Source organism: Amia ocellicauda, chromosome 11 (genome assembly GCF_036373705.1).
Source record: "Amia ocellicauda isolate fAmiCal2 chromosome 11, fAmiCal2.hap1, whole genome shotgun sequence".
Classification (NCBI taxonomy): Eukaryota; Metazoa; Chordata; class Actinopteri; order Amiiformes; family Amiidae; genus Amia; species Amia ocellicauda.
The window spans coordinates 3,810,525-3,824,989 of record NC_089860.1 but is presented as its reverse complement, the minus strand read 5'-3'; the positions used below and the strand labels follow the sequence as shown (position 1 = coordinate 3,824,989).

The following is a 14,465-nucleotide window of genomic DNA, read 5'->3' as shown; positions in this document are numbered from 1 at the left end:
ACGTTTCACACACGCCCTTGATCCAAACCATGCAATACATGTTTACATGAAAAATAATATTTCTGCAAGTACTGGAAATAAGACTGCCAATCAATGTATTTCACTGGTATACTGCCCAACTGAAGCACTGAAACATGGTACAATGCATTTGTTCATTCGTCTATTCTGTAATAGTCGCTTGCATTAATTGGTGAATATTAATTGGAAAATATCCGTAACCGCTACAAAAATAATTAACAATAATATATATTTTTTAACCTTTTGTAAAACTACTGTAGTGTGAAAGTATTTGTAGCGTTTTCGAAGGTTAGCTACGTGTAGACTACAGAATCAAAAAAGCGACTGAACCCTATTTTAAATGCAACAGACACTACTTGCCTACCATACAGGCTACGGGCCCTAGGCACGCCAACAAACCCTACCACATAATACCATTCACCAGCGCAGATTGCTCTGTTGTCACTTCTGCTTCCTGTGGGGCACCCCTATATATACGTTTAGCCATCGTGATCTCCCACTTCCGATTACCGCTCCCCAACTGTTCCCTCATTAATGGTTACTTTATCTACACCCCATTAAGTACCCCCATCTGTATTCACTGACAGACATGGACAGACACAGACACACACACGAACACTGCAGTCCCAAAGGTTTCCTAAATTATTCATAACAGAAATAATCTCAAGTGCATTGTATCATCAGGATTTAACTGCAGTATCGTTTTTAAATACATTAGTTCTAGTAGTATTGACTGAAATGATCTTTTAAACGTTTTTAACTTGCAAAATAAACATTTGTGTAACAATAAGGCCGAATGATATTATTAATACCAATGAAGCAATTTTATACAATTCTTGATTACAGTACTGATATTCTATAGCATACATATAATTGGCTCTGAATCATCCTAGTTGTTTTTCTCAAGGCAGGAACATGAATTACCTTAACCTTCTTAAATTACAGAATTCATAGTGATGTTTTCATCATCTCGAAAGTGTCATGACAATTAAAAGTTAATTCAAGCGGAGTCTCAGCCACTTTGAGGTTAACCGTTAAATATGAAAAATTGATTAGATTATATTCCTGCAGTCATTACATTATAATGCTTTTGACAGCCCACCCATGAGGAAATCTTCTATGTGCAAGTAATTAATGAAAATAAGGTATGTGGATGATTGTAAGGGTTTACAGACTAGAAAGGTTAAGTTACAAGTAAATTCATGTACTTAAAAGTTTCAAAGTATTGGTTCTAGCCCTTTCTAGTGGCTCTTAAAATTATTAACCCATCTTGGACTTTTCCACATTTAATTGTGTGTTACAACATGAAATCAGAATGGATTTAATCAGGAGTTTATTTTGAATTTGTAATTAATTTAGAACAATTTGCAGATTATATTCTTCACCTTGACATTATGGACATTTTCTATGTTGGTCAGTGGCAAAAACTGATTTAATGCATTCTGATTCCATGTTGCAACAATGAAATGTGGAAATGAAATGAAATAAATTTTGCATATTTGTAATCTGTATCAATGTACCTTATTCTATCAATGTATTTACCTACCACAGCTGTGATTCAAATATGCTTCTTTTGGGATCAGAGTTCAGCTCCAAGACATGTCCAGTCAGCCATCCTTACATTTGTATAGGAGCATTGATCAAATCCATGGTACTCATACATTATTTCATATTTCTATACCAGATAACAGAAAATTAATAACTGACTGGTAGGCGTAAAAATACATTTCAGATGTTACATATTTCAAATTCCAAGACAGTGGAAATGTAGATTCCAGGCTTCATTGCAGCAGGGACTAGATTTGGGAGTTGCAACCTAACATGAGGAAAAACAGCAAAACAGTGCCACCTGCCAGTGAGTCTAAACATTTCATAAACATATAGAAGACTCCTTATAAATAGCTATACAATTTTGCTTCTAAGCTGTCTTTGACTATGCTTTTCACTTTCAAGCATGTGTTTCAGCTACTGACAGAATAGCTTTAGAGGGTGAAAAATCCATAAGATCCATAAATCCATTGTATTGAGATAGTGGGTTGTACAGGGAGATGCCTCAGTTTCCTTATAGATATCCTTTTCCCCAAAGCTTAGTAATTATTGGATAAAATCCACCACCACCCTAATATGATAACATGAAATGTCAAAAATCCTAGCAATAAACAGCATTTTGTACTGAATTTAATATCATTCTTGAATTAAAGGCCTCATAACAGAATAATTTAGTCCCTCTTTGCAAAAACCCAGCATCTTCCTATGGCAAATCTCTATTAAACATGGAATAAAAACTGGGAAGTTGTAATGCATCTGCAAGTTACATAGTGATTATAGAAACTTCTTAACTGCTACATAATGTGTGCACCCGCAGGATTTCTGCCTTATTTTCACACTCCCTTGTGTTTGGCCTCAAAATACTCTAAAATCCATGCATTTTGACCATAACACTTAATTGTAATTTGTAAGCCTTGATGGAGGGAACAAATTGTGATTTTAGGTCACCATAAATAACATTCAATTAAAAAGTATTAAAATTCAGTATATGGACTTCTGCAATAAAATAATAATAAAAAAAATGTTTACCCCTAAATCACACAATAAACATATAACATATACTAGCCTGTCTTGACCTTTCATGTTTACACAAGCTAGAGAAAAAAAATATTCTCAAGCATGGCAGAGACTGGAAATTCACAATCATGCATGTAACAAATGGATCATGGTATATAACAGGCAGCGGCTAATAGGGACATTCTAGCAGAATAGGCAGACTACTGATTTCACAGGAAGCTGTAGCCTGTACAAAGAGCATTACATAAGAGTAAATAACATGGTATATCTGGAGAACAATGCTGTAATTAAAGAGCTGAATTAGTTTCCCCTTAATATGAATTTCTTAGGGGCACAGATAAATTGTGTTTGAGTTCTCTTCACACTAGCTATAGAATAAATGGATTTGTCTATAGATTGTAGAACAGCACTGCATACTAAGACCTGTTCTTAACTGTTCTCATTGCCAATTAGAACATGGGAGAAAAAGAGAAAAAATAAAAACACTGACTAGCGAATTAATTTGAACTGAACTCAGATTTGACTTGATTATTCACTGTACATAAATAACCCTGTTATACAAACTTGTGTGCACAAGCTTTATGCTTTATATCAGCCAAGTTAAATATTGAAGATTTGAACTCTGAGCAGAATACAGAATAACAACATGACACAGGTACAGTTCCATCTTTTTATTGAATATTAAGGTAAATATTTCACATTAATACAGGCTACATAAAGTAGAGCCACTATACGACATGAAATTTACTCTCATTTAACCCTTTTTTAGTATGTAAACAATTATACATGTATTTACCACTTTAAAAGGTCTGATTTTTCTTTTATGTAATCATCTAGTTCTTTGCTGCATATAAATAGCTTACAGTACTGTCGAGCCCGCAGTCAAAGAACAGTTTATGTGGGTTTAAAGTCAAAATGGCTAAACTAAGCAGAGAATGTATCCTGTTGTACAGGCAATCCATTTGTTCATAGACAGTGGTAAATAGAAGTAACAGCCCACACAGAATTTTTTAGTTAGGCACATCAAAATTGGTGTCCATTCTTCCAATTTTAACTTTAGGACACTACAAGTTTAACATCTCTATTTTTATTTCTTTACTCATTATGCCTCAGTTGTTTAGTTAACATGGTTCAGATGCACATTTCCAATATGTGGTGCCCAAGTACCAGGCCAGACCTGCAAAGACAAAACAATAGAATTAATCACAAGCAACTAGAAGCATAAAAACTGTCAAAAAGTCGTATGAATTCTATTTTGAGTTGTTGTGTACATTGTTCAAGAAAATGTACACAGATTTTTATAAAATTACCCATTATATGGGAAAATGGAGAACTGATACTCTGATAACCCATTCATATATTTAACCAGTCATTCAATTCCACCCAGTAAAAACTGAAAAAAAAAAGTTAGCTACACAAAATTAAAAAGGAAAAACAATGATGTACATTTTTTTTAAACTGAAGCAAAACATGAATCCTTGAAGCATTTCATTAAGGAGATTACAGGTACATGGCAAATTAAGTAATGATTCCAGAAGCTCTTGTTTCTTTTGAAACAAAAACCCCATTCACACTGAAACAATTGCCACCAATTTTCCGGCAATTTGCTGGCAAGGGTCCTAGTCTAATTGTCAGCAATTTGCTGGCAGGAAAATGATTGTCCTCGCGTGTCGACGCAGTGCATCAGCTAACTGCTGTAACCAATCAGAATAGGGGCGCATTTTTGCGACCACAACACGACAAGGTTAAGCCACCTTTGAACAAGAACTTGTGACCGTAACGAGAAACGGACCGGGTTGTTAGAAATGGCAGAGGTTGAAAATAATACAGTCGCAGCAATTCTGAGTGTTATTGATGAACCAACAGGTTGGCGTATGTAATGTTAACTATTGTCACACGTCAGAAGTTATGTACTACAATACAGAAGAGATTATCTCTATATAGGCAAACGTGTTACCCCCTCACACTGGGTTGTTTCAAATGAAATTGGTTAGTTTGCTTTGAAACAATGTATCAGTGTGCTGCTGCTCACAATTGCCTTGTGTACAAACGTGCTCAGTTCGTAACTTGGGTTCGTTTTCGTGGTTCACTTCTGTTTCCTTAGGACTCCGATCACTTTGCAATAATCAAGTGAGCTCGGTTCCTTTTGTATTAATAAAACACCGGATATTAAAATTTTACATGATTAGTGCATATAAGAAATGGCAGCATAACGCATACAATAACACATACATATGACTACATTGTATTGTTTATTGTATATTTCCACTTGTAAATTGCATTATGCTTTGAACTGTAATGTAGTTTTGCACTTTGTATTGCTCTTATTTGTAAGTCGCCCTGGATAAGGCCGTCTGCCAATAAATACATAAAATAAAATAATAATGACAACAATAAAGTTACTACATGTAGTCTAACACATTTGATTATTTCTGATACAACCAAATAATACATGGGTGCGTTCACGTTGTGCAGAATGTGCGCAGGTCTGACCAGCAAAGCAATTCCTTTTCACAATCGTATGACAACAGTCTGAAGTGACCGCATCCAATGGTTTATTTGAATGGTCTGCAGTTATACAGAACACAACAATAGGCTACTATATATGTGAATATTATAATCAGCGTTGCGCTGCTGAATGGCGATTGTTTTGCCTATATAAAAATACATAATAACGCAGTAATGACACGTCTCCTAAATATCCATCTCGGAGTACTTTACTGCTATTGCTACTGAAATGATTGCACTTTCACAGACACGTCCAGAGTGTCGGTCTGGGTCTCCTCTCCGGATCCACGGGCTTCTGTAGCATCTTGTCCCCATGGCCACAGCGCTCTTTTTCCCCGCATTCAAACCCAGTGTGAATGGGGGGCAACAGGAAAACGTTACAGGCAATTTGACTGCAATTTGGTGGCATTTCAGTGTGAATGGGGCTTTACATTCTTGCAAGTTACATTCTTACATAAGTTTGCCACTTTGCTTAATATTGTGAAATCAACAAGTAAAAATTATTACATGCTGGGTACATATGCAAGACAAGAAGGTGAAAAACAAATCTCAAATGAATTATCGTATGTATAATGCTCTTAAAAGATTGAGCTGTGTAACAAAAGTATCCAGACATCACACATTTTAGTGCAGCACTGACCAATCTTGTTTCTGAAGAATCATAATCTGACATTTTTCTACATCTCTCTAAATCAATCACTGCATACCTTGAACACATGGTAATCAGAGTAATGAGCCAGAATGAAATTTGGATATCAGAAATCAGAAGATTGTTGGCCAATCCTTGACAGTTTAGTATGCCCGTATTATTACGAAAGTGGTGTAAGCTGGAAGACTACCAGGGGCCTAGCGACTGCAGTCATGATAGGGGCTGTGCGACAACTCACATGTCTGATACACTGCTTAAGCAATACTCATTTAAGCAGGGGGGCCCATATGCCCACTGCCCTTCACTCTGATAGGGTTCCCAAGGTCAAGAGGTGGGACATACCACTCCAACTCTTCTAGTTTGTTAACTGAGCAATTTGCTTAATATCATTTCAATTTGTTTTGGTTTCAAAGACAATAACACAGCATTTCTGTCTTGTGTGTCCTAAGTTTGTTTAATAACTTGTTTCTCTATCCAACCTGTCAACTAAACATTTACAAGATTATAAATAATATTGTATTCATAATTACATTGTATAAAGCATTACTACCCGTCATTAAAACCACTCACCTCAATGAGGTGGTATATGGTACAAGGATGATGCAGTTACTGAATATAAATTGAGAAGTTTTAATTAAGGGCATATTTAATAGTTACATTACAATAGACACCCAGATACTTTTCTCAATAGATATGCAATTAGGGTTAGTTTGTACAAGGCATAAAATGTCTTGGTGTGCATGGTTTAGAGTTTGTAAACTACAAAATATTAATTCATATGGGTTTAATTTCTCTATTTAGTTATGTGATATCCAGATAATATTTGGAGCCAACTTGCTTTCTTAAAGTTGGAAAAAGCTATCAATAACCAATCAAGGCTGCTTTTATGTTCATGTCTTCATTGAGTTGCTGATTCTACTTTGTCAATGTAATTTAATTACAAGAATTAACCTACTACATGCTCACCCCTCAATACTCCATTAAGTGGCCTTTCGATCTCACTTTTCTAGATTTAAGGTGATATTCTTTTTTCTCCACCATGAACTTGGCGTTTTTCTTGTAATTATGATACACATAGGTCCTAGCCACAATTGATAACATATAAAAGACAAGTTTTGATTTGGAAAATAAAAATTAACAAATGCACTTTTATTACTATTAATAATGACATAATATGCAGCCTATACAGACCAATGAAGCATACTATCCTGTGGTTGTTTCCTGTCCTTCCTTTTCTTAATTTTTTGGGATTATAAATTGAATGTGCGGTTATCCTTAGTGACTTGTTCTCACTGACCTGAACCTCATCTACACTACTAGTGTATGTACTTTCTTATGTATTGTGTTTGTTTCCTTAACATAACCTCTCTGATCTGACTTATTTAAATAGTTTGTTCCAGAATCAGTATTTATTAGAGATTGAAATTTTAACTAATTTGCATAGCTGGTATAATTTAAAAATAAGATGCACTTAAAAGTAGCCTCTAGTTCATTCATATAGAAAGAGTAAACTTTAGTTTTTTCTTTAAGTATTATTTTTCTTTAGAGATTACTTACAGACCAGTCTAATGTGAATGTGAATCAACAGAAGACATTTGCTATTTCTCAGGTTCTAGTGGTCTTTTGCTTCTTGTATCTAATGCGGTTTCCACTGCTGCAATTTCCATTTTCCGGCCCTGGACGCTTAAATGGGCGATTCCACTGGCTTCAGCAGCCAGGCACTTTCTGGAAGCGTAAGTATCTGGTGCCAGACGTGGCCGTAAGCATACGTCACGCCCACTAAGGAAATACTCTGTTTTCAGAAGGGGAGATGTGTGCTTGCCTTGTAAACAGAGGGAAGAGAAAGGCATCAGATACACATCAGCTACATTATGAAGTGCCAGGTGGGATCATGAAGAAATTACAATTTTATAAGCTGCATGGAGTGAAGTCCACATACAGAAACAATTACTGCTTACAGGTAATATCTGAGTGTATTAACTTGCCGAACACAGATTTTAAAGGAACCCGGTACCGTGCTGTAACCGGACGGTGTTTCAGGCTGTCGTCTTGTGACTGGTGTTCAGAGACCATCAGTATGATGGCAAACACGATTTAATGTGTCCATTTCTAGTTAAATTCAGAGGTGGGCCGCCAGGGCCAGCAAGGCCTTCTCTGCTGGCCTAGAGATCATCAGAATCAGAAAATTATATTTTTATAAATTAATATATATTTTCATTAATGTTATATGTATATACAAAGTTCGTTCCCATCGGTCTACTAATGTAATTTGTCAATGTCAATGTCACAACATCTCAGTTGTGCTGCTTCCAGTAGAGCTCACATAAATTAAAAGCTTTTATCTAATCAGATATTTCACGTGTGCTGTCTCCGGGTGAAAAATCTACCCTGAGGCCTTCAGAATTTTGAGTGAATCCCCTCTGCTGTTGAAGCAAATGGGGACGATGTTGTTGATTGTCATATTCTTTAATCAATCAGATTTCAAGTTTGCCATGTTGAGCGTATTCTTTAACACGCTGGAGCCTTCTAGCTTGCCTAGCTGGCTATGTTACCATTTTTTGTGTGGTGTGATCGGAGGGCCAGTTAGCTAACTAAAGTAAAAATAGCTAGCACGTAACGTAGCATAATCTTTATCAAGATTTATTTAAACTTTCTTTTGTGATGTTTAGATTTTTAGATGTAGTGCTTTAGATTTTATGTTTAGAGTTTTACTTAGCTCTGTTGTTTTTCAACACACAATGGCTGAAGGAGAAGAAGAAATGGATTTGGTGGTGGATTTACTGGTAAAGCCTTTTTTCGAGAAGGACATTTCAAGAAAAGCTGTAAAATGTGAGGAAGGGTCGACCAACCCCGCAGCTTGCAGCCCTGTCACAGACAGGGAAAGGATTTGTGCGGCACTTTCAATCGAGCGATTATGAAAGGTACACCTGGCTTACAGTGTCGAAGTAACATTGTAAATTGTATTGCTGGGAATGCCTGTTATTTGCAACCGACCGATATGGTGTTTGGAGCCACACTGGATTTGTGAACCTGAATTGCCTAACCAAGGCAGCAACGAGACACCAAAGCATGGCAGGAAACTTGCAAGCAACGGTGCTATTGAAAATGTTCAGAGACACCCGAGTGGATCTAGAACTCAATTAACAAATGCAAAGGGAAATGGAGCTCCACAACTAAAAAGTCAAGAAAAATAGGGAAATACTGAAAAGACTGATCGATTGTATCATCTTTCTGGGTAAACAAGAGCTCTCATTTAGAGGACACAATGAAAGCAAGGAGTTCAAAAATAGGGGTAACTATATGTCAAGCTTATTTCCTTAGTTTCTGGCCGAGCACAACAAAGACTTGCATTACCACCTTTCCACTAACAAAGTGTTTAGTGGGATTTCAGGCAAAATACAAAACAACCTGATTAGTGCTATAGCTGAAGTGATGGGAGAGGAGATAAAAAGGGAGATCAATAAAGCACCTTTTGTCACAGTTATGGTGGATGAAATACTGGAATACTGTGTACAGTTCTGGGCTCCACACTTCAAGAAAGATATCGATGCTCTAGAGGCAATTCAGAGGAGAGCAACCAGACTTATTCCAGGTCTGAAGGGAATGTCCTACTTGGAGAGACTGAGGGAACTGAACCTTTTCACCCTGAAACAGAGAAGACTATGTGGGGACTTGATTCCAGTCTTCAAAATCATGAAAGGCATCGACCACATCAAACCAGAGGAGCTTTTCCAGATCAGCAGGGACACACGGACCCGGGGACAGAAATGGAAATTGGGCTTCAGGGCATTCAAGACGGAAAACAGGAGACACTTCTTCACACACAGTTGTCACAATCTGGAACAAACTCCCCAGCGATGTGGTTGAAGCTGAAAATTTGGGAACATTAAAAAATAGGATAGGATCCTTGGATCACTCAGTTATTAATGGACACCAAACAAGCAGGATGGGTCGAATGGCCTCCTCTCATTTGTAAATTTTATATTCTTATGTTCTAATATTTCTTAACAGAAACATGTATTATGCTGTCTCCAATCATGTAAAGCAGAAAGAATAAAATAGCCACACAATTCCTATCCACGTCACACTATATCGCTTGTGTTGTTTTCTGTGTTTTTAAAACGAAACACTATTCCACAATCGCTCGGCCTCCTCCCACAACAGGGGACAGACTTCCTACAATGGCCAGGTTTTACAAAAAGCTCTTGAACGCGTCCGGCCCAGAAGGGACCGTTTAAGCCCGTGGAAACGAGGCATAACAATCCTAAAGCAATACACTAAGATGACTGTTACAATATTTTCTTTAATTTTGTGATAAGTTTTGTGATACAGTTTTAAAGACTGAGAGCCTTATACTTGACTTACAAAGATATGCAAGCTACAAGAATTTCTGCAAATGCATGGAGATGGTATTTCCAAGATTTGTAAGGATATTCCCAGACGTGAAAACACAGTTTTGAATTTTATTAAACTGAACAAACTGGGGAAATACGCTAGTGCCACTCAAACTCAAATCTGCTCTTCCCAAAGTGCAGAGAGAAAGATAAATTACCATAAGCATACACTATGTGGACAGTCAAATAAGTTATATTTTTAGATTGTAGAAATCAGAAGTTTGAATTTCCCCTTAAACAAAACTACTAATTTATATTAAAAAAAATTAAACCCATTTCTCACTACAGAGAAATCAGCTGGAAAATTAGATTGCTAAAGCATTGCTGACTGGTTTCTGAGCACAGCTACGTGGAAATACCTTTTAGTATTTTACCTGCTGGGGGTCTGAATTCTCTGCAGAATTGGGGACAACCTTTAGGATGGGATTCCAAGCAGGGTCGGCAGTGTGTAGTCCGTTGTACATGGGGCCCCCTGGACCTTCAGCCATTGAGGGGTGAGGAGGTATCATCGTCCCGCCATACATGGACATCGGCAGCCCCTGGAGACAGCAGCAGGTAAGACTCGTGTGTCACCTACCTCCCTCAAACCCATGCTTACCAATGAAATATGTTTTTCTCCTATGTTATGCTATTCCCACTATACCATACCAAATACCCTCTTTGAACTGCAAATGAGTGAGAAGGATTGTGAAGACATCCAGCAGTCTAAACCAGCAGCTACTATCAGACTTGGGAGTGGATAAACTAGGCAACAGACAAACAGTGTGACTTTTTTTTTTTTTAAACAACCTGATTTCCCCTCTCAAATATCACAAAATGCTGAAGTCATTTCAAAACCAAAATTGAGCAATTGCCCCATCTAGGTCTTAGTTGTATAGTGAAATTCATAGCTGATCTCTCAGTTGAGTGAAAATGGCAACGATCGATGCCTATCCAGTTGGATATAAATGTGGTTTCAAACAAATACATAAAGGTAAAAACAGTTTTATATTAATAAAATATGGAATGCAAGAAAATAACTTGCAAGGTACATTTTCTTCATTGCAATAAGGAATCACTGTAGTGTCATATTTTCTGGAGTGGAGAAGCGGGAAGCCTGTGAGTGTACTTACTTTGGGAAAGTCCATGAAGTTGCTGGGCATAGGCTGATGGAAGGTGTTGGAGGGAGCCACAATTCCAGTATCGTCTCTTTCCATTGGCTGATGCTGAGAGAAAGCTGACTGCTCTGACATCTGCTGATGCATCATGTGGTTGCTCATGAGGGGCTGAGACCAGCCTGACATCGCCTCTGCAGGGGGAAGAGAGCCTGGTTAGCACTGCTAAGCACTGGCCAACTGATAGTAAGATACAGCTTTATTCACAACAGGGAAAAAGGAAATGGTTCATAAAAGATCCTTAACCATTATCGTTTAAAAATAAGCAAAATTATCGGTGATCAGTTTCTATACAGTTAAGAATGTAACATGTATGTGTGCATGTAAATTAAGGTTTTTGATACCTTTTCTTAGATAAACAGTATAAAGTATAAAAACATTTAAATATTTTTTCCAATGACATTTTAATAACTGTATACCTCAGAGTTGAGTGGTATAAATCAAGTCAATTTAAATGCTAAAATACAAAGTAATAAAACAGTGCCATTCATTTAAGTTATGCCCTAGCCAATCATTGCAATCAGTGGAACATTTACAGTGAGGTGTGAGTGAGAAATTGTTCATGTATTAATTGTGAATTAAGGCAACTTGCATGTACAAAGCTATAGTTTCAAATACCTTTGAAAATTGTGAATGTCACAAAATTAGTAAACTTGATCAACTCTTACTGAAATAAAGGATTAATCACTTCAACACCAGAATGAAAACCCTCACAGTACCATGCTGTCTCTGTGTAATTCAAGATTCTTATTCTATTAGCGGCTTCTCACTCCAGCATTTCAGGTTTCATTCCCAAAGGCAGTGTTTGTACTGTACAATGTGTATTGAAAGCCGGCAATCATGCAACATTTTTATACAATCGCATGTTGTTTAGAGCTTCCACTGTAGCTGTGCACATCTAGAAGTCTTGCGTCTATTGCGGCAATCCATTCTCCTTAAATAAACAGTTTTAATATTATTGCTAGTTTTATTGTTAGTTGTACTTGTTTAGTTGTAGTTTATGTAGTTTTTAGCAAAAGTTATTACAGTGCTCTGACTAAATACATTCAGAAAACAGTGCTGAAGTCAATGAAGCAGGCATCTGCGGCAACCAGATCTGTCACACTGCTGCGCAAAGCCCTGTAGCACATTTGTAGCGCAGTCTTCAAAGCTGGTTTTATTTAACATTTCAATAAATGTCACAGAGCAAGCCTGTGATGGCACAGGTTTTGATTGTGACTGAGATTTAGTTGATAACTGTTCATTGTTTATTACATTTCAGTGTATTTGTATTTCAGCATTTTGTTTATTTGCATTTTAGTGTATTGCTTTTATTACAAAAGTTATTATAAAGTATAATATTGTTTTTAACTAAAAAGCTACTTATATTGCATTTGCATGGTTTTCTTTGTTGAATGAAAAAAAAAATGAAACACGTTTTTCTCTTTTTACTGAACATGCAAATGTTGTACACAGGAGCATAAAGTGTTAATGAAAAATGCATTTTGGTTAATTTTTTGTATTTCATTCATATTTACATTTTAAAGCAATTTCAGGTGTTAAAACATTATGATTATTTTCAAAATCTGGTACCTGGGAAAGGTTTTAATTTTTAAAGGTTTTAATCTGGAGTTGAAGAGGTTAACAAGAACAATAATGTCCAGTTTCCATTAGCCTCCGCCTGTGCCCGAACTAGTTTCAGGAGGCATTGTTTCATACATCATACTGGCCCAAACTGGTCTGGGGCACTGCATTTTGAAATTGTAAATACAATATCGGCTGCTGCTATTGATGCAAGAGATGCGGTAAAAACGTATCCGAAGAAGGAATGTGTGTTTACCTTGGGAAGACTATTACAATTAGTACAGTTATTAATGTACAGTGGGAAAGTGCCACACAGGATCAATTGTTTGGAGCAGTAAGACATTTTAAAGTATTTGAAAAGATCGTGAAAATCCTGCTGGAGAAAGGATTGCAAACTTTTGTTTGTATACATACACGCAAATATGAAAGACTATGGTAACCATACGTCCTGGATTTAAATTCAATGTCCCGATGTATTGTAAATTCACTCCAAATAGTTTAGTGTCCCGGTTTTTAGCGTTCACCTGTTTACACTAGCATAATAGTAATCCTGTAGTATAGCTGCTTTAAACACATCACTACCTTGAAAATTTTGCGATTAAAACAACCACTACCTGATCCATTAATAACGGTGTCAGGACAAGGTATTTTTTTTAAAGGAATCCCATAAAAAATAATAGTTGATGCCGTGCACATTATTGATGTGTGATTAATTTATTTAGCGACATTGATTAAGCTTATGTATGTTATGCAAAAAAAAAAAAAAAAGCTAATACTGAATTTGTGAAAAACTGAGTAAGTTATGGATCCCAGAGTGTTGTAGCCATATTTATATATAAATGTAATAGTTGTTCTTAAGAAACTACATATATAGGGTGTGACTATATTTCATGATATGCTAAGTGGCTATACAGGACAGATTTAAACACTTACACTTTATTTAATAATGCAACGCAGTTTAATTGTAAAGGAAAATATCTAGGATATCTATGACAGTTAAGCTACAGTGTCAATATTAATCAGATCATGATACAGGTAGAAGTAATACGTTTATTTTTTAATTAGATGAAACCGGAGCAGATACGTTGAAATAAACAATTAATTTTCTAACAAATACTATCATATTTTTAAATGATTTCGATTTGAAAAAGTATTTTTAATGTGTCACTGTTTTTATATTGGAATATCTGGTCATCCTAAAAGACTTTTTGTTGGATATCGTAAAACCATTTCAGTCCAAAGTTTATTGCACTTTAATGTTTAAGGTATTTCAGCCTCCAGTTTTTGAACACTAAATCCCAGAATGCCAAGTGTTCCAGAATGCGTTTTGACCTTTCATGTCTCACATTTACTTCCTAGGGCAGCTAAATGGAATGAATGAATGAATGGAAATGTTGGGAGCAAAGTTTAGTTGTACGTTATAGCCCGGTCATGCAGAGGTGCAACTAAACGTGGCAATTTGGAAACGAGATATAAGAACCATTTAAATATAAAATAACTGACTACAAATTATTCAAGTAATTAAGGTCTAGGCAATAATCTCTCAGAACTGCAACTAATTTAAATCTATCTACATAATGTGTGCTAATTGACTGGAAGTCTCAGTGATGCCAG

The 14,465-nt window shown here is 36.3% G+C and overlaps 1 protein-coding gene across 7 annotated transcripts in view; it reads right to left on the bottom strand.

The window, feature by feature from the left end:
- Positions 1 to 3,239: 3,239 nt before the first annotated feature.
- The window catches only part of ankhd1 (ankyrin repeat and KH domain containing 1), a 165,101-nt gene continuing 153,875 nt past the window's right edge, over positions 3,240 to 14,465 (bottom strand). For 6 of the 7 annotated variants that reach the window (XM_066716403.1, XM_066716405.1, XM_066716404.1 and 3 more), the window contains exons 32-34: positions 11,247 to 11,422; positions 10,509 to 10,673; positions 3,240 to 3,760 (exon numbers count right to left, since the gene is read on the bottom strand). In XM_066716403.1, coding sequence (XP_066572500.1) covers positions 3,701 to 3,760; positions 10,509 to 10,673; positions 11,247 to 11,422 — 401 coding nt within the window. In that variant the 3' untranslated portion in view covers positions 3,240 to 3,700. Of the gene's footprint in view, positions 3,761 to 10,493; positions 10,674 to 11,246; positions 11,423 to 14,465 lie in introns of all 7 variants that reach the window. The other variant, XM_066716409.1, reaches the window with a different exon arrangement.